The 21,402-nt window shown below is 39.4% G+C and overlaps 1 protein-coding gene and 1 pseudogene across 1 annotated transcript in view; both read right to left on the bottom strand.

Annotated features, from left to right (window-relative positions):
* Positions 1-1,624: 1,624 nt before the first annotated feature.
* Positions 1,625-21,402, bottom strand: part of LOC105489701 (zinc finger protein 708) — a 32,308-nt gene continuing 12,530 nt past the window's right edge. The window contains exon 4 of the mRNA XM_011754701.3: positions 1,625-3,364. Within this exon, the coding sequence (XP_011753003.2) occupies positions 1,890-3,364 (1,475 nt within the window). The 3' untranslated portion in view covers positions 1,625-1,889. The remainder of the gene's footprint in view (positions 3,365-21,402) is intronic.
* On the bottom strand, positions 15,250-21,400 carry LOC139360245 (hsc70-interacting protein pseudogene; annotated as a pseudogene).

The raw sequence follows: 21,402 nt of genomic DNA on the forward strand, positions 1-21,402 counted from the left end.
TTCCAAAGAAAAGGTCATAAATGCCCACCTAAAAAAAAAGAAACTCTCCTATCTTTGATGCAGTGACAACTGATCACATGTGAATACAACAGAAATGAAGAAATAGCATCAAGTAATTTCAGAGTTGAATTACAGCATTATTAGCTTTTTAAAAAATCTGTACTTCTTTTCAAGGAAAAAAGTATACTTTGGGCTGGGCGCGGTGGCGTAAGCCTGTATTCACAGCACTTTGGGAAGCCAAGCTGGGCAGATCATGAGGTCAGAAGTTCAAGACTAGCCTGACCAACATGGTGAAACCCCGTCTCTACCAAAAACATAAAAATCAGCTGGACGTGGTGGTGTGCGCCTGTAATCCCAGCTACTCAGTAGGCTGAGGCAGGAGAATTGCTTGAACCCAGGAGGCAGAGGCTGCAGTGAGCTGAGATTGTGCCACTGCACTCCAGCCTGGACGACAGAGAGATTCTCTGTCTCAAGCGGGGGGAGGGGGAAGTATAGTTTGAATGTAATTACAAACTTCCAAAAAATTTTCTACTCTTTTTAAAATTATGTACAAATAAATTTATCTACCGTTTGGGATCATTTTTTACACTCAGCACTTTGATATAGTGTAATGTCTGAAGTGTCAGTACCTTAGTATTTTTTGGTTTTGTTTTTGAGATGGAGTCTCACTCTGTCGCCAGGCTAGAGTGCAGCAGTATAATTTCGGCTCACTGCAACCTCTGCCTCCCGGGTTCAAGTGATTCTCCTGCCTCAGCCTCCCGAGAAACTGAGACTACAGGCACGTGCCACCACGCCCAGCTAATTTTTATATTTTTAGTAGAGACAGGGTTTTATCATGTTGACCAGGATGGTCTCAATCTGTTGACCTCATGATCCACCCACCTCAGCCTCCCAAAGTGCTGGGATTACAGGCGTGAGCCACCATGCCCGGCCCTACCTTAGATATTTCTACTGTAAATTCTCTGATATTTACATAGACTTAATTTTGGATTGAATGTTTTAAATATATACTGCATCTGCAAAAATATATTTCAGTATGAACCCTCTGGTGTTGTCTAAGTTGTAGTTTTGGAAAAAAAATTCAAATTTATTATGTTTGCAGGGTTGTTCTCCAATCTGAATTCCCTGATGTTGAACAAAGTTTAATCAACTGCTTCACGGTTTTCTCTAGTACAAAACGTGTACAGTAAGATCTGTGATACAAGTAAAGGTACTACAACCCTTTTTTATTTGTAATGTTTGTCTTCACAATAAATACTCTACTTTAAAAGCTTTTATTTTCTGAAAGATTTTTTGACAGTAATTAAATTTATAATACTTTTATTAAGTACTCTCTGATGTTGAGTAAGATGTGAGCAGACATTAATGGCTTTTTCACAGTCTTTATATTGGTACAATTTTTCTCAAGTGTAAATGCTTTCCTGGCAATAAGGTGTGAGTATTCATTAAAAAGTTTGCCACATTCTTCACACTTGTAAGAGTTTTTGTAGTAATAATTATCTTACCTACAATCAAGTGTGACAATCATTTAAAGGTTTTGTCACATTTTCCACATTTTGAAAGTTCCTCAGCAGTATGATTTATTTTATGCTTAGAAAAGTTTGAGGTGTTGTCAAAATTACTGCGATGTCTTCCAGCTTTGTAGTTTCTCTCAAGTTTTTTTGTTTGTTTGTTTTTAACGTGTAGTAAGATTTGGGGACCAGTTAAGTACTTTGCCACATTCTTTACATTTGTAGGGTTTCTCTCTAGTATGAATTATCTTTTTTTTTTTTTATAAGGATTAAGAGCCAGTTAAAGGTTTTGCCACATTTATCACATTTGTAGGATTTCTCTCCAGTATTATCTTGTGTTTTAATAAAAGTTGAAAATACACTAAAGGATTTGACACATTATTTACATTTGTAGAGTTTCTCTTTGGTATGAATTCTCTTATGTTTAGTAAGGTTTGGGGACTGGTTAAAGGCTTTGCCACATTCTTCACATTTGTAGGGTTTCTCTCCAGTATGAATTATCTTATGTTTCATAAGGGTTGAGGACTGGTTAAAAGCTTTGCCACATTCTTTACATTTGTAGGGTTTCTCTCCAGTATGAATTATCTTATGTGTAGTAAGGTGAGAGGACAGAATAAAGCTTTTGCCACATTCTTCACATTTATAGGGTTTCTCTCCAGTATGAATTTTTTTATGATTAGTAAAATTTGAGGAGTAGTTAAAAGTTTTGCCACATTCTTCACATTTGTAGGGTTTCTCTTCAGTATGAATTACTTTATGTTTAGTAAGGATTGAGAATATACTAAAGGCTTTACCACATTCTTCACATTTGTAGGGTTTCTTTCCAGTATGAATTACCTTATGATAAGTAAGAGTTGAGGACTTGGTAAAGGCTTTACCACATTCTTCACATTTGTAGGGTTTCTCTCCAGTATGAATTACCTTATGATTAGTAAGGTGTGAGGACCGGTTAAAAGCTTTACCACATTCTTCACATTTATAGGGTTTCTCTTCAGTATGAATTATCTTATGTTTAGTAAGGGTTGAGAATACACTAAAAGCTTTGCCACATGCTTCACATTTATAGGGTTTCTCTCCAGTATGAATTCTCTTATGTGTAGTAAGGTGTGAAGATAAAGTAAAGGCTTTGCCACATTCTCCACATTTGTAAGGTTTCTCTCCAGTATGAATTTTCTTGTGATTAGTAAGGTTTGAGGACTGCTTAAAAGCTTTTCCACATTCTTCACATTTGTAGGGTTTCTCTCCAGTATGAACTATTTTATGTTTAGTAAGGTTTGAGGACCGGTTAAAAGCTTTGCCACATTCTTCACATTTGTAGAGTTTCTCTCCAGTATGAATTATCTTATGTCTAGTAAGAGTTGAGGACTGGTTAAAAGCTTTTCCACATTCTTCACATTTGTAGGGTTTCTCTCCAGTATGAATTATCTTATGATTAGTAAGGTTTGAGGACTTTTTAAAAGCTTTGCCACATTCTCCACATTTGTAGGGTTTCTCTCCAGTATGAATTATCTCATGTTGAGTTAGTTGTGAAAGCATGCAAAATGATTTGCCACATTCTTTACATTTGAAAGGATTTTTTCCAGTATGTCTTATCTTATGTCTCTTTGAATATTTATGAAAGACTTTCACATATTTATCATACTGAACTACTTTGCTCTGGGTAGTTGTCACACATTGGTTAAGTTCCTTATGACCTCCTTTGTGCAACTTATGCTCATCCACACTTTTACAGCCTTTTCTTAATTGTAAATTCTGATATCCACATTTTCCATATCTTCTCAGTATCACTTGTTGGAATGAATTTTTTATGTACTGCTCTGGCCTAAGGTCTTTGGCAAAATGAGAACACATAGCTGAAAGAAATAAAAATAACAAATTATTCCACTTACTCGGCTCCGATTAATGTCATTTACAAATCTAACTTACACCAGCTATATAAGCAAAATGGCACAGCAAAACACCACAGATCCTAAATCCTTTATAGACACATAAATGTAACAAAAACATTCTGACCAAAATACATTTGTGAAAAATTTATAAATGAGTAAAGTGTGTGCAGTGTCCCAGGCGAGGATAATGCAAAGAGCCACATAGGAGAAAAAAGAAAAGTCTGTTACATTTACCCAACACACCTCTTTCTGCTGCCCAATCTAACATGGTGACTTTAGAAGTAAATTGTCAACTCCTGGTTTCTTTTTTAAAAGACTAAAAAAAAATAGTGTCACATACATCTTTATTTCTGGCTCTCAGGGGCCTTTTCAGACACTGGTTTCTGTCTCCCATGACATAAAGTACTAAAATAAATGGTAGTATACTTTGGAATGACAGTTTGAGTCTGCTGAGACCAAAGTTAAGTGTTACAGCAGCAGAGACTGCAGTACCACATACAGGAAACAGGTTTAGCAAGTGATTACTGAGTATTTAGAAGAAACGCTAACATACTTCTTTAACTTAAAAAGCCCACAAAATTTTAGACAAGACACAATCTAAGAAAATGTTAGAGAGACTCCCAAAATCTCTAGCCAAGACAACTGGTTTCAGACTGTCCCAGGCCTAAGCTACATTATAAAGATTGTGACAGGGCCGGGCACGGTGGCTCACAGCTGTAATCCCAGCACTTTGGGAGGCCAAGGAGGGTGAATCACCTGAGGTCGGGAGTTCAAGACCAGCCTGACCAACAAGGAGAAACCCCATCTCTACTAAAAATACAAAATTAGCTGGGCATGGTGGCACATGCCTGTAATCCCAGCAACTAGGGAGGCTGAGGCAGGAGAATCACTTGAACTCGGGAGGCAGAGGCTGTGGCGAGCTGATATCACGCCACTGCACTCCAGCCTGGGCAACAAGAGCAAAACTCCGTCTCAAAAAAAAAAAAAAAAAAAAAGATTGTGACAGGTAGCTTGTTTTTAATGTCTAAATCTCAATCAAAGATTAATGTATACAAAATATTAGGGCAGGATGACCCCATCAAAAACATTACTAAACTTTCAGAAAGCAACCATAGGAATATAAAGATGTACAAATTTTTAAAATTTAAAATAAATTAAATACTACACAGTGAATGAAACAGGAACACAGACAACTACTGAAGTTTAGAAAACTCAGGATAACAATAAAAATATTAAAAATATCAAAAAACATAAATTAGGAAGATAAAAATGTCACAGTCAAGAAGAGAATCTTGGGAGCTGCAAGACAAAGTAATGTATCATTTATAAAAATGTCTTATGAGATAACCAGTAAATTTTCAAAAAATATTGGAATACCTGACGAGAACTGGGTGATATAGTCAAAGCCCTGGAAAAAAAAAAAAAAAAAAACCAGCTGTCAAGTGAAAATAATACAACTAAAAAGAACTGGTTGGGCAAAGTGGCTCATGCCTATAATCTCAGCACTTTGGAAGGCCGAGGCAGGCGGATCACCTGAGGTCAGGAGTTCGAGACCAGCCTAGCTAACATGGTGAAACTCCATTTCTACTAAAAATATAAAAAATTAGCCAGGCGAGGTCACACGCGCCTGTAATCCCAGCTACTCAGGAGGCTGAGGCAGGAGAATCGGTTGGACCTGGGAGGCAGAGATTGCAGTGAGCCAAGATCATGCCACTGCACTCAAGCTTGGGCAACAAGAGTGAAACTCCTTTTCAAAAAAAATAAAAAATAAATAAATAAAAAAGAACTGTCCAACCGAATAAAAAGAAAGACCTTCTAAAAATAACCTAATCCTGAAAAAGTATATTGGCACTGCATATGCCCTACATACCAAAGATGCTGAAAGGAGTTCTTCCCACTGAAAATAACATGATGCAGGAGAACACATAATCATACAAAAAAATATAACTTTCTGGGAAAGATATTTACATACACAAAAATAGAATTCCTTAGCATTTTAATAATCATGCAGAAAACATTATTAATTATTCTATAAAATTTTAAAGATAAAAGCATAGAAATGATTATAAACATCTGTTAATGTAACATAAAAATAAATAATTAGCGGCCAGGCACAGTGGCTCATGCCTGTAATCCCAGCACTTTGGGAGCCTGAGGAGGGTGGATCACCTGAGGTCAGGAGTTCAAGACCAGCCTGGCCAACATGGTGAAACCCCATCTCAACTGAATATATAAAAATTAGCTGGGCGTGGTGACCGACAATTGTAATCCCAGCTACTTGGGAGGCTGAGGCAGGAGAACTGCTTGAACCTGAAAAGTGAAGGTTGCAGTGAGCCAAGATTGCACCACTGCAATTCAGCCTAGGTGACAGAGCAAGACTGTCTCTCAAAAAAAATGAATAAATAACAATTAAAAAATATGTATGGATATAATTAGCAACATCAATAACAAAGTAGAAAGCAGATGTACTGAGAAAGAATTTTTTGTATGCAAACAAGGTCAATTTTTTTTGTTTTGTTTTCAGATGGAATTTCACTCTGTTGCCCAGGTTGGCATGATCTCGGCTCACTGCAACCTACGTTTCCTGGATTCAAGCAATTGTGGTGCAAATAAGGTTAATTTTTTACTACATTAAAATTGTTTTTTTTTAAGTTTTTATGTAATTCCCAAGGTACTACAAAGAAAATATCTGTATAGATACACAAAAGAAAATAAGAAAGTAGTGAAAGCATATAATACAAAAACCAAAGGACACAAAAGAAGACAGAAAGAGGGAAAATGAGGGACAAAGATACAAGAGTTAAAGAGAATTAATAAAATTACATTACTTTTGCTTTCAGAAAATTATTTAAATATATATAAAATTAACTTTTCAATCTAGAGACATAATTTTCAACAAAATGATTTATTAAAATCTTTCAAATGCCAAGATTCATTTGCCTTTTTACAAGAGTCAGTTGAAATCTAATGATTAAAAAAAGACTGAAAGTAGCAAGATGAAAGTAGAAATTTTACGCAAATATTAACCAAATGAGAGAAGACGACGTCAAAATAATATTACACAAGCTACATCTTAAGTCAAAAAGTGTCATATTTAACAAGATGTACTTTGCCGGGCGCGGTGGCTCAAGCCTGTAATCCCAGCACTTTGGGAGGTTGAGACGGGCGGATCACAAGGTCAGGAGATCAAGACCATCCTGGCTAACCCGGTGAAACCCCGTCTCTACTAAAAAATACAAAAAACTAGCCGGGCGAGGTGGCGGGCTCCTGTAGTCCCAGCTACTCGGGAGGCTGAGGCAGGAGAATGGCGTGAACCCGGGAGGCGGAGCTTGCAGTGAGCTGAAATCCGGCCACTGCACTCCAGCCTGGGTGACAGAGCGAGACTCCGTCTCAAAAAAAAAAAAAAGATGTACTTTAAGTCAAAACTCTGAAAAGAGAAAAAAGGACACTGAACAATAGTAGATTCATTTACTGGGAACCAATGACTAGTTTGTGTGTGTGTGTGTGTGTGTACATGCATGCACATCTCACATTAGGGTTTCAAATATATAAAACAAATATTGACAGAATTGAAGAAACACACAGAGAGCAATATAATTATAGAATATATCAAGACCCCATTTTCTTAAAAATAAAACAAGACGGAATATTAGCAAGGGAATAGAAAACTTGAAATCAGTATGGAACGATTATTTCTAACAGAGGTATAGAGAGTTGAACATCAGGATATACACCCTTCCCGATAGCTCATAGAACATTCTCCTTGAAAGGACCATCTGTTAGGCCAAAAAAAATTCTTAACACATTTTTTAAAACAGAAATCTTATGAGTTACTTTCTGTGACCAAAATGGAATGAGATTATAATTTAAAGAACGGAAAAATTCACAAATACATAGAAATTAAACAACACATTTTGAGTGTGCTCTTGTTCAAAGGTTGAAATAATATTGTGTAGATTTCCATACTGCTCAAAGTAATCTAGAGATTTAATGTAATGTTTTTCATATTTCTTACTGCATTTCTGAAGAAATAGAAACAGCAACCCCAAAAGTATATGGAATCTCAAGAGACTATACTCAACAATCTTCAAAAAAAAAGGAACAATGTTGGAGGCATTACAGTTTTTTACTTCAAAACACATGACAAAGCTACATAATAAAAACAATTTTGTATGAATATAAAGATAAGAAAGTAGATAAATAAAATAGAATCCAGCACATGAACTTTCACATATATGGTCATACAAAGAGTCATTTACATACCCATAATTATTGCAGCACTGTTACTCAAAGCCAACAGGTAAAAGCAATGCAAATTTCTGTTACAAAATCATTTAGTAAATATAATTTGAAATATAAAAACACTGGAATATCACTCAGTTTGCAAAAAGCAGAAAATATTATAACAACTATAAAGATAAATCTTAACGACATTATGCAAAATGAAACGAGCCAGTCACAAAAAGACAGAGATCGTATGATATGTATAACAGTTACACTCTCTGAAACAGAACAAGAGTGGTGTTTGAAAAGTGAGATGAAATGGGAATAATTGGTAGTTGTTTAATGTATATTAAGATTCAGCTTTATGGTCAGACGTGATGGCTCACGCCTGTACTCCCAGCACTTTTGGGGGCCGAGGCAGGTGGATCACGAGGTCAGGAGTTCAAGGCCAGCCTGGCCAAGATGGTAAAACCCCATCTCTACTAAAAATACAAAAATTAGCCAGGCATGGTGGTGGGTGCCTGTAATCCCAGCTACCCGGGAGGTTAAGGCAGAGAATTGCTTGAACCTGGGAGGCGGAGGTTGCAGTGAGGCGAGATTGCACCACTGCACTCCACCCTGGGTGACAGAGTGAGACTCTGTCTCATACACGCACACAAAAAAAACACAGATTTAGCTTTGCAAGATAAAAACATTTTAGCATATGTTGCATACCAATATAAATATAATTAATATGAAAAAATTAAATATTTAAAAAAATTTTAGGTGAGGTGCAGTGGCTCATGCCTGTAATCCCAGCACTTGCAGAGGCTGAGGCAGATGGGTCACTTGAAATCAGGAGTTCGAGACCAGCCTGGCCAGCATGGTGAAATCCCATCTCTACTAAAAATACAAAAAAAAAAAAAAAAAAAAGCCAGGTGTGGTGGCAGGCCCCTGTAATCCCAGCTATTCGGGAGGCTGAGACCGGAGAATTGCTTGAACCCGGGAGGTGGAGGTGGCAGTGAGCCAAGATCAAGCCACTGCATTCTAGCCTGGGCGACGCAGCAAGACTCCATCTCAAAAATAAAAAACAAAAAAACAAAAATCAGCTGGGCATGGTGGCACGTGCCTGTAATCCCAGCTACCCAGGAAGCTGAGGCAGGAGAATCACTTGAACTCAGGAGGTGGAGATTGCAGTTAGCCGAGATCACGTCACTGCACTCCAGCCTGGGCAACAGAGTGAGACTTAGTCTCAAAGAAGAAAAGAAAAACCTAAGAACCTTCCAAATTTTGATGTAATAAAAAAAAATTTCTAACCAATAACACTTGATCCAAAATTATTTTACTCTAAAAACAAGATAAAAATAAAGACTCCAAAATAAAAGGTGTGGGTGTTCATCACTACTAGCACAGTCCTATGAAAAGTACTACATGGTGTCCATGCACAGTGGTTCAGGCCTATGAATCCTACAGCTTCAGCAGGCCAAGGCAGCCAGATCACTTGAGAATAGGAGTTCAAGATTAGCTTGAGCAACATAGTGAGACTCTACATAGAAGCAAAGGGAAATACTAAAATGAGCCCATTATTTTGAAAATTAAAATGATGCTCGCCAGCATCATAAAACCATGTATAAAATAAAGCTCTCTATTACATGTAAATATATAGACACATATAGAATTATTTACTATCATAATGATGGTACATAAAATCCTTAAACTACTTCTATAGAATATGAAATATAAAATATAAATCTGTTAGTAGATACATAGTATAAAATAACCTTTAATATCAATAACTACTGAAAAACATAAAGATATAGCTTTTGTATTAAATAGAAGTTGTTATGAGATTAAAATATATCATTTTAGTTTTGGCTGGGCGCTGTGGCTCAGGTCTGTAATCCCAGTACTTTGAGAGGCTGAGGCAGGTGTATCACCTGAGGTCAGGAGTTCAAGACCAGCCTGCCCAACATGGCAAAACCCCATCTCTACTAAAAATACAAAAAATTAGCTGGGTGTGGTGGCAGGTACCTGTAAGCCCAGGTACTTGGGAGGCTGAGGCAGGAGAATTGCTTGAACCTGGGAGGCGGAGGTTGCAGTGAGCCGAGATCGTGCCATTGCACTCCAGCCTGGGTGACAGAGTGAGACTCTATCTCAAACAAATAAAATAAAATAAAATATATTATTTTCATACTAAAATGTTTTATGTAATCTCCATTTTCAAGACAATTACAAAGATAATATTTATGGAAAGTATAAATAAGGAAATGGAAAAATAACCAAAGCATGGGTCACTACATAGAATAAACAAAAATAAATGCAATAAAACAAGAAATGAGAAAAAAGCATATCTACAAGAAACATATAACAATAACAGTAAAACTGATCGTAGTAACTCTATTTTAAAGCAATCATTTTAAATACAAATTAATTAAACTACTTGATAGAAAGAAACATAATCCCAGGACGTTGTGAGGTCAAAGTGGGCTGATCACTTGATCCCAGGAGTTTGAGATCAGCCTGAGCAACATCTCAAAACCCTGTGTCTACAAAAAAAAAAACAACAAAACTTGCTGGGTGTGATGGCACATATTTGTAATGCAGCTATTTGAGAGGCTGAAATGAGAGGATCATCAGAGTTTGATCATGCCACTGAAAACCAGCCTGATTGACACAGTGAATCCTATTTTGAAACTGAATGAATAAATAGGCCAGGCATGGTGGCTCATGCCTGTAATCCCAGCATTTTGGGAGGCCAAGGTGGGTGGATCACTTGAGACCAGGAGTTTGACACTACCCTGGCCAACACGGTGAAACCCCATCTCTACTGAAAATAGAAAAAATGGCCGGGCGCGGTGGCTCAAGCCTGTAATCCCAGCACTTTGGGAGGCCGAGACGGGTGGATCACGAGGTCAGGAGATCGAGACCATCCTGGCTAACACGGTGAAACCCCGTCTCTACTAAAAAAAATACAAAAAAATAGCCGGGCGAGGTGGTGGGCGCCTGTAGTCCCAGCTACTCGGGAGGCTGAGGCAGGAGAATGGCGTGAACCCGGGAGGCGGAGCTTGCAGTGAGCTGAGATCCGGCCACTGCACTCCAGCCTGGGCGACAGAGCGAGACTCCGTCTCAAAAAAAAAAAAAAAAGAAAAAAAGAAAATAGAAAAAATTAGATGGGTATGGTGGCACATGCCTGTAATCCCAGCTACTTGGGAGACTGAGACATGAGAATCACTTGAATCCGGGAGGTGGAGGTTGCAGTGAGCCAAGATTACGCTACAGCACTCCAGCCTGGAGTGAGATTCTTTCTCAAAAACAACAAAAAAAATAAAATAAATGAATAAATAAATAAAATTATAAAGAAGAAAAAGGCCGGGCGCGGTGGCTCAAGCCTGTAATCCCAGCACTTTGGGAGGCCGAGATGGGCGGATCACGAGGTCAGGAGATCGAGACCATCCTGGCTAACCCGGTGAAACCCCGTCTCTACTAAAAAATACAAAAAACTAGCCGGGCGAGGTGGCGGGCGCTTGTAGTCCCAGCTACTCGGGAGGCTGAGGCAGGAGAATGGCATAAACCCGGGAGGCGGAGCTTGCAGTGAGCTGAGGTCCGGCCACTGCACTCCAGCCTGGGTGACAGAGCGAGACTCCGTCTCAAAAAAAAAAAAGAAGAAAAAGAAATAAAATGCCTGAATAACTTTAGAAAAAAGCATACAATATGCTGCCTACAAAAGACTGGTTTTAGCATTGCATTGAATAGGCTGAAAGTAACATAATAGAAAAAATTTATTTTTCATGCAAATAGTAACCACAATTGGTTACTATTATTATTATAATAGTATAATAGGCAGTTATAATTATATTAGACATAATATGCTTTTAGTCAAGTACTAGCATGAGAACAAAACTGATATTATATAATGAGAAAATAGGTGAATTTACCAGGAATCTATAACTATTATATCCCTCTATACATATGTATGTATGTATAAAACATCAGAGCTGCAAAATGTATGAAGCAAATAGTGACAAAAGTGAAGAAATACATAGCAACATAATAACTGTAAATACCAACACCACATTTGCAATAATAAACAAGAAAACAAAAAACTCAGACAACATTGTAGACTGTATTAATTAGCTTACATATAGAGGAATACCTGAGAGTAGGTAATTTATAAAGAAAAAAGGTTTATTTGGCTCACAGTTCAGCAGACTGTACAGGAAGTATGTGCCAGCATCTGCTTTTGGTGAGTAAGCATCCTAGTAAGCTTATCATCATGGTGGAAGGCAAAGTATAACTGGACACATCACACAGTAAGAGACAGAGTAAGTGTGAGGTGAAGAAGCCAGATTTTTTTTTTTTTAACAAACCAGTTCTCATTTGAATCAATAGAGTGTAGCCTTTTTGATTATCAAAAGGATGGTGCCAAGCCATTTATGAGGAATTTGCTCTCCTATAACCCAAACACATCCGATCAGGTCCCACATCAAACAGGAGGATTATATTGAAGGATGAGGTTTAGAGAAAGTGGACATCCTCTAACCTTAGGCCAATCATATCATATCACCAACTAGGCTTAACAGACATGTACAAAACTTTCCAGGCAAAAGCAAGAGAATACATGCAATATTCTTACTTGCTCCTGCTGTGTTCTGTTACGACACATACCAAGTCTTATTAAATTTATGAATACCGGCTGAGTGCAGAGGCTCATACCTATAATCTCAACACTTTGGGAGAATCACATGAGGCAAAAAGTTTGGGACCAGCTTATGCAACAGAATGAGACCGTGTCACTACTAATAAATCAAAAAATTAACCAGGGGTAGTAGTGTATGTCTGTAGTCCCAGCTCAAAAATTTGAGGTAAAAGGATCACTTGAGCCCAGCAGGCTGAGGTTGCAGTAAGCCAAAATCATGTCACTGCACTACAGCCTGGGCAACAGAGTAAGATGCTGCCTCAAAATAACAACAAATACATTTAAGAAGACCAAAATTATACACTATGTTTTCTGACCAAAACTGAAAGAAAGTAGGAATGAAAAATCAAAGTAAAACTGGCAAATCCAAAAATATATGAAATTAAAACACATTCTTCAACATATTCTTTTTTTTTTTTTTTTTTTTTTTTGAGATGGAGTCTCACTCTCACCAGGCTGGAGTGCAATAACGTGATCTCAGCTCTCTGCAACCTCTGCCTCCAGGGTTCAAGCGATTCTCCTGCCTCAGCCTCCTGAGTAGCGGGGAATACAGGTGTGTGCCACCATGCCCAGCTAATTTTTGTATTTTTAGTAGAAACAGGGTTCCACCAGGGTGGCCGAGATGGTCTTGATCTCTTGACCTTGTGATTCGCTCACCTCAGCCTCCCAAAGTGCTGGAATTGCAGGCGTGAGGCACTGCACCCAGTCACTCTTCAACTTATTCTTGCTCCAGGGTCAAAAAATTTAATTTTTTAAAGACATTACTATGACCTACAGTGGTGAATGAATTTAATATAATCTCTATAAAAACCCTAATCACACAGTTTTTTACAGAAATATAGTTTGATTTTTTTTTTTTTTTTTTTTTTTTAGATGGAGTCTCACTCTATTACCAGGCTAGAGTGCAGTGGCTGCAGTGGCATGATCTCAGTTCACTGCAACCTCTGCTTCCCGGATTCAAGCGATTCTCCTGCCTCAACCTCCTGAGTAGCTGGGATTACAGGTGCCTGCCACCAGGCCCAGCTAATTTTTGTATTTTGTTTTAGTAGAGACAGGGTTTCACCACGTTCATCAGGATGGTCTCGAACTCCTGACCTCGTGATCTGCCCACCTTGGCCTCCCAAAGTGCTGGGATTACAAGCGTAAGCCACCGCGCCTGGCCTAAAATTTTTTAATTTGATTATAAACTATAGATAAATACCCTTGAAAAAGAACAAAGAGGCATTATACTTTCTGATTTCAAAACATATTAAAAGCTACAAAAACAAAACAACGTGGTACTGACACAAAAATAAACAGATGAAAGAACAGAATAGAGAGCCCAGAAATGAATTCTCCTGTATAAGATTAAATAATCTTCCACAAAGTTGCCATGAGCATACCACAGAGCAAAGATATTCTCTTCAAAAAATGTCGAAAACTGGATATCGACACTGAAGACGTAAAGTTGGATCATTTCCTTGAACCAAATACAAAAAAATGGTTTAACTAAACACTTAGACATGAAAAGATAACTAATATCTCTTAGAAAAAATATAGGAAAAAGGCATGTCATTGGCCTCGGCACTATTTTTTTAGATACGACACTAAATGCATGAGCAACTACAACAACTATAACCATTAAGATTTAACTGCACTATACTTCAAAATTTCGGCACATCAAAACAAAAATTCAATAGACAATGCCTCCTAGAAAATGGGTGAAAATATTTGCAAATCACAAGAGACGAGTGATGAGTTAATATTCAAAATATATAAACAACTCTTAAAACTGAACAATAAAGCTGAATAACTTGATTTATTAATGAAAAAATAACTGAACTGAATTTTCATTAAAAAAATTACCCAGATGGGAAAAAGTATTTGAAAAGAAAAACAAAATTAATAATTTGTAGAGAAACACATAAAAATGAAAAATAAAATCACCTCACACCCACTACAATGGCCACCGTAAATTTATGAAAAACACCAAATCTGTTGATAATGCAATGAAAATAAAACCCCTGTTGATTGTTGGTATAAAACAAAGATGCAGCCATTGTTTTAAAATGTTATAAATGTTGGCCAGGCATGGAGGCTCAGACCTGTAATCCCAGCACTTTGGGAGGCCGAGGCAGGCAGATCTCAAGGTTGAGAGTTCGAGACCAGCCTGACCAACAGGTGAAACCCCATCTCTACTAAAAATACAAAAATTAGCCGGGTGTGATGGTGTACACCTGTAATCCCAGCTACTTGGGAGGCTGAGGCAGGAGAATCACTTGAACCCGGGAGGCAGAGCTTGCAGTGAGCCGAGATCGCACCACTGCACTCCAGCTTGGGTGGCAGAGCAAGACTCTGTCTCAAAAAAAAAAAAAAAAAACAGTTATAAATGTTTCTCAAGTAATTAAAAATGGAATTATCGGCAAATATAGCAATTTTATTTATGAATCTATATTCAAAATATGCAACACAGGACCTGTAAGACATTTGAACATTTATGTTTATTGTATCAGTATTCACAAAAGCCAAAAGGCTGAAGAAACCCAGATGTTCCTTATTTTATAAATACTTCAAAAAATGTAACATATACATACAATGGAATATTATTCAGTCTTTTTTTAATGTTTGCCTCACACTAATATTTATTTCACTCAAACTGGAGCAATAATCTTCCATACATAAGTATCTTCCCTGCCCAGTAATTCAAAGAAAAAAAAATCCAAAATGATTAGTAAAGAAAAATATAAGAATTAACAGAGCCTTTAAATTTATTTTAAATATTTTTAAGATTTAAAGTGTTTAAAGTTTGTAATTCCTAGTAGGAAAACATTATCTGAATGAATACCCTAATGGCAAACCACTATAAAATGCTTCAGCTGCATTTGGGGGAGAGGGGTAGGGATTATCTTCAAAGCACCCCAGCTCTCTTAATGAGACGGTCAGAGGTACATTGGTTTGTATTACTGCGACATCCATAAGGTGATCTATGTTGCTTTTCCTTCAGCAAGGGCTTTATTTATCAGAAGGGCATCGTCATGCGCGTCCGTGTGAGGAGACCACCAAACAGGCTTTGTGTGAGCAATAAAGCTTTTTAATCACCTGGGTGCAGGTGGGCTGAGTCCGAAAAGAGTCAGCGAAGGGAGATAACGGTGGGCCATTTTATAGGATTTGGGCAGGTAAAGGAAAATTACAGTCAAAGGGGGGTTGTTCTCTGGTGGGCAGGAGTGGCGGTCACAAGGTGCTCAGTCGGGGAGCTTTTTGAGCCAGGAAGAGCCAGGAAAAGGACTTTCACAAGGTAATGTCATCATTTAAGGCAAGGACCGGCCATTTTCACTTCTTTTGTGATTCTTCAGTTACTTCAGGCCATCTGGGCATATACGTGCAAGTCACAGGGGATGCGATGGCTTGGCTTGGGCTCAGAGGCCTGACAGGCATTACGCTTGACCTCCAAATAGGGCTGACAATTTACTGATAAGATTCATAACCTTTGTGGTGCTCTGGTGTTTCGACATATTTGCTGGGTTCTGAGCCACATCCTGGCCACCATAACTTCTGGATCCTGCATGGCTGCAAGAACCTCTGGATCACTAAGAATTTCATTCCGGCCATTCCAAGCATGCCTCCTCCCATTCCAGGCATTCCTCCGGGAAAACTACCAGGCATTCCCCGGGGAAAGCCACCTGGAAAAGAGCCATACTGAGCTCTTGAGTGTCACTGGCTTCTTCCTCCCTCTGGGATCTCTCATGCTCTTCTCAAGCCTTCTTAACCTGTTCTATTCTTTCTTTGATCTCTCGCTCTTCACGTTTTTGCTCATATTTTCTCGGATGTTCTGCAATTTTCTGTGCCCTAGGTTGAACTTCTTTCAGCATTGCACTAGCATCTTCATCATAATTCAATTCACAGGCAAGGGCAAGATCATGAGCTGTTTCTTCCCAGTGGCCTAGAAGATGAGTGTGCTTTCCTTCGCCACTTATAAGGCTGAGTTGAATCAGGATTTATTTCAATGGCTCTGTCAGTTTCGGATGACAGCATTTGGCTTCCGTAATTTGATGAAGACGCTGGCCCTCTTGGCATGCAAAATGGCCAAGCGAGGATATTCAGCCTGATGGCACCTCTGAATAAGTCAATGGCTTTCTGGAGCTCACCATCATTTAGGGCTTCAATAGCAGCCACTTTCTTATCATTTGCCTGATCCATCATCTCCTCTGTTATCTCTGCATTTTCATCTCCCATTTCTTGAGGGGCATCAGTGTCTGGTTCAATCACACCTTCTTTATCAATTTCTAGATCACTTTCCTCACTTGATGGTTTGTCTGCCTTTAAGTCTTCCTCCACCTTCTTACTATCAGATTCTTCTTCCTTGGTATTTTCTTCTGATTTAGCTTTCTGAGTAGCAGGTGGTACTTTACCCCCCATGCTCTCTATCCACTCCCTCAGGAAGTGCATTTCCTTGGTGTGCAGAACGCTCGGATCCTGTTTACACGTTTTCACAAAGGCCTGAAGCTCATTCGCTTTGCGGGGGTCCGTGGTAGGGAGGTGGTGGGCGAAGCTGGGGGACTGCGGTCCAGTTCCAGGTCCACGCGCTGGCTCAGTGTGATCATGCAGAAGGGGCTATTCAGTCTCAAAAGACTTCTTACAAAATCTTGTCACGTTTTTGTTTTGTTTTTTGACGCAGAGCCCCGCTCTGTTGCCCAGCCTGGAGTGCAGTGGTGCAATCTTGGCTCACTATAACCTCTACATCCCAGGTTCTAAGGGATTCTCCTGCCTCATCCTCCTGAGTAGCTGGGATTACAGCATGTGCCACAACACCCAGCTAATTTTTGTATTTTTAGTAGAGGCAGGGTTTCACCATGTTGGCCAGGCTGGTCTCGAACTCCTAACCTCAGGTGATCCGCCTGCCTCGGCCTCCCAAAGTGGTGGGATTATAGGCGGGAGCCACGGTGCCCAGCCAATCTGTTCATATTTTAAGACAAACTTTGAGAGTATTACGTTACCTGAAATAAGCCAGATGCAAAATGATGGATACCGTATAATTCCACTTACATGAGATGCCTTACGTAGTTACACTCATAAAAACAGAAAGTGGAAGGGTATTTGTCAAGGGGTGGAGAGAGGGTAAAATAAGTTATTGTTACTTAATGTGTATTTGAGTTTTAGTTTAACAAGATGTAAAATTTCTAGAAGTCTTTTGCATAGCAATGTGAATATACTTAACATGCCTGAAATGTATAGCTTCTTTTTAAGACAGGATCTCACTCTATCACCCAAGCTGGAGAACAGTGGCACAATTATGGCTCACTTAGCCTCAAACTCTCAGGCTTAAATAATCCTACCCCTTTAATTTCCCAAGTAGCTGAGACCACAGGTGTCAGCCATTCCTGACATAAATGCCTTTATGAGCGAGCCACGCATTATGGCTCATACCTGTAATGAGAATTACATGGCACATCACGGTTGAAAAATTGTTTCAGGCTAGGATTTCAAGACCAGCCTGGGTTATGTAGAAAGCCCCATCTCCAAAATAAGTGCCTTTAAGAGAGCTTTGAGATCCAGGGAGGGGGAAGTGAAACTCTGCTAAAGCCCCAAATTAAGGAGTGTTCTTTTCAGAAGCCAGGCCCTCATTCAGGTGGCAAACTACAGGACCCCTGTTCTTGGCTACAGGTAAGAAAACAGCCCACTCAACTTGGTTCCACTGAGAATTCATATATATATGAATTTTTTTTTATATATATATATAGATATGTGTGTTTTTTTTTTTTGAGACAAAATCTCACTGTGGTGTGGGTCGCCCAGGCTGGAGTACAGTGGCATGACCTCAGCTCACTGAAACTTCCACCTCCTGGGTTCAACATTCTCCTGTCTCAGCCTCCCGAGTAGCTGGGACTACAGGCATGCACCACCATGCCCAGCTAATTTTTGTATTTTTGTAGAGACAGGTTTTGCCATGTTGGCCAGGCTGGTCTTGAACTCCTGATCTCAGGTGATCTGCCCACTTGGCCTCCCAAAGTTCTGGGATTACAGGCGTGTGCCACCACACCCAGCCCCCACTGAGAATTCTGAACTTCCTCTGTAATCATCCCAAACTCCTCCCAGGCACAGTACGGGAGAGGTCCTGCCCTTTCAGAGGCCTGGAGTAAGACATCGATTTATAGCCATACAGGCAGGCCTGCAGCAGACCTTGGCCTTCACTGTGGTCCCTGAAACAGTTCAATGACTCAGTTCCAGCTCCATGGGCCACAGTTCATGGCCAGTTCTGCCTACAGAGAAACCTAAACAATGACCTGTAGAAATCCTCTTTGGTACTCAGTGAAAGCCATACTCACCCACATTTTGATATAAGGCCCAACCATATGCAGACCTGAATGCAGACACGTGCCCTAGTGTCTGCCATACAGAGCAAAATTCTGAAAGATATTCAGTCTGTTTAAAAACAAAATGGGAAGCTGGGTGCAATGGCTCATGCCTGTAATCCCACTTTGGGAGGACAAGGTGGACAGATCACCTGAGGTCAGGAGTTCAAGCCTGATCAACATGGTGAAACCCTGTCTCTACTAAAAATACAAAATTAGCCAGGCCTGATGACACATGCATGTAATCCCAGCTACTCGGAAGGCTGAGGCAGGAGAATCGCTTGAACCCGGGAAGCGGTGGTTTCAGTTAGCTGAGATCACGCCACTGCACTCCAGTCAGGGCAACAAGAGCAAAACTCCATCTCAAAAGAAAAATAAAATAAAACAAGATAAAATAAAATAGGAATTACAACTATCCAAGCCCCTTGTAACCAGCCAACTAAAGGTGGACCCTAGTACAGAAACTGCAGGCTTGAGACCAAGCTACTACCCCTCTCAACAAACCCAGGGGGCATCCCAGAACCCTGGCGCCCAAAAAAGAAGATCTTGCCTGGGCAAAGTGGCTCATGCCTATAATCCTAGCACTTTGGGAAGCTGAGGAGGGTGGATCACAGGGTCAGGAGTTCGAGACCAGCCTGACCAACATGGTGAAACCCCATCTCTACTAAAAATTATCTGGGCATGGTGGCATGTGCCTGTAATCCCAGCTACTCGGGAGGCTGAGGCAACAGAATCGTTTGAACCCAGGAGGCGGAGGTTGCAGTGAGCCGAGATCACGTGACTGCACTACAGCCTGGGTGACAGAGCGAGACTTAGTCTCGGAAAAGAAAAAAAAAACAACTTTACCTTCTGAAATCAGTTTATAAAAACTTGAAGAGGTATTTGCATTTTCAAATTTACAGACACCAGTGCCAAACTATATTGTGCCCACTTGTTAATGCTTCTCTTTTAACATAACACTGAAAGTATGTGGCAGAAGAATTAGTTAAAAAATAAAAAACCCATTGAAATTGAAGACAACTAAGTAAAATGTTTCTGTTTGTAGATCATAAAATCTTATATATAAAAATACATAAACAGTACATTAAAACCTATCTAAATTAATAAATACACTCAGTAAATTACCAAATATAAAATCAACATACAAGTTATGGTTTCATAAATCGAAATTGTCTAAAACAAATAAAACAATATTATTTACAATAGCATTAAAATAATGTATTTCTGAGAACAAATTGACCCAAGACAGTGAAAAAAAATCTTTACAATTAAAGATATAAGATTTCAATGAAGAAATTAGAAAAGATTCAAGTAAGCTTTAAAATATTTAATATCTATGGATTTAAAGAATAAATATTGTTAAAGTACCATATTATCCAAAGTGATCTATAGATTCAAGAAACTCCCTACCAAAATTCCAGTGGCATTTTTTTCACAGTAATTGAAAATACAATCCCTAAATTTACATGAAACTAAAATAAACCCCCTTTTTTTTTTTGAGATGAAGTTTCACTCTTATTGCTAAGGCTGGAGTACAGTGGCACAATCTCAGCTTGCAGCAACCTCTGCCTCCCCGGTTCAAGCGATTCTCCTCCCTCAGTCTCTGGAGTGGCTGGGATTACAGGCATGCACCACCATGCCTGGCTAATTTTTTGTATTCTTAGTAGAGACGAGGCTTCACCATGTTGGTCAGGCTGGTCTTGAACTCCTGACCTCAGGTGATCCACCCACCTCGGCCTCCCAAAGTGCTGGGTTACAGGCATGAGCCACCATGCCCAGGCCAATAAATCTTTTTAAGAGACAGGGTCTCCTTATGTTGCCCAGGTTGGTATCCAACTCCTGGGCTCAAGGGATCCTTCTGCCTCAGCCTCCCAAAGTGATAGGATTATAGCTGTGAGCCACTGCACCCAGCCAAAACTACGAGAAACTTTGAATAGTCAAAGCAATCATGAGGAATAAAAACAAAGCAGAACATCACACTTCTTAATTTCAAAATGTATTTCAAGCCTGTAGTAATACAAACAGGATGAAATGTGCAGAAAAATAAACAACAACAACAAAAAAAATGGAACAGAAACCACAACTCTTACACATTTCAGACACGATGCAAAAAGAGAACTTACAAAATAGTGTAACACAGAGTTTCTCAAAATTATGCAGATATTTCTGAGTCTCCAAAAACAATGGAAAAAAAAAGTCAGATTGTACAATCTCTTATATGCCATGAGGAGGACTTTAGCTCACTGTAAACTTGAAGGAAGATCACTGAAGGGAAAGTAGAATTTTTAAAGAATCAGCGGCTGGGCGCGGTGGCTCACGCCTGTAATCCCAGCACTTTGGGAGGCCGAGACGGGCGGATCACGAGGTCAGGAGATCGAGACCATCCTGGCTAGCACAGTGAAACCCCGTCTCTACTAAAAAATACAAAAAAATTAGCCGGGCGAGGTGGCGGGCGCCTGTAGTCCCAGCTACTCGGGAGGCTGAGGCAGGAGAATGGCGTGAACCTGGGAGGCGGAGCTTGCAGTGAGCTGAGATCCGGCCACTGTACTCCAGCCTGAGCGACAGAGCGAGACTCCGTCTCAAAAAAAAAAAAAAAAAAAAAAAAGAATCAGCATAAGACAGAAGATGCCCCTATGTTGAAGTAAAAAAAAAAAAAAAAGCTGCCTAGAAACTATTTCCTTTGGAACGCAGATTTCCAAGTCACATTTTATGGACTGGCTTTCTTTTTCACCTTTGGACCTCTCATCTGTGTCGTCTGTTATAATCGCTCTCAC

The sequence above is a fragment of the Macaca nemestrina genome, chromosome 20, assembly GCF_043159975.1.
Source record: "Macaca nemestrina isolate mMacNem1 chromosome 20, mMacNem.hap1, whole genome shotgun sequence".
NCBI lineage: Eukaryota > Metazoa > Chordata > Mammalia > Primates > Cercopithecidae > Macaca > Macaca nemestrina.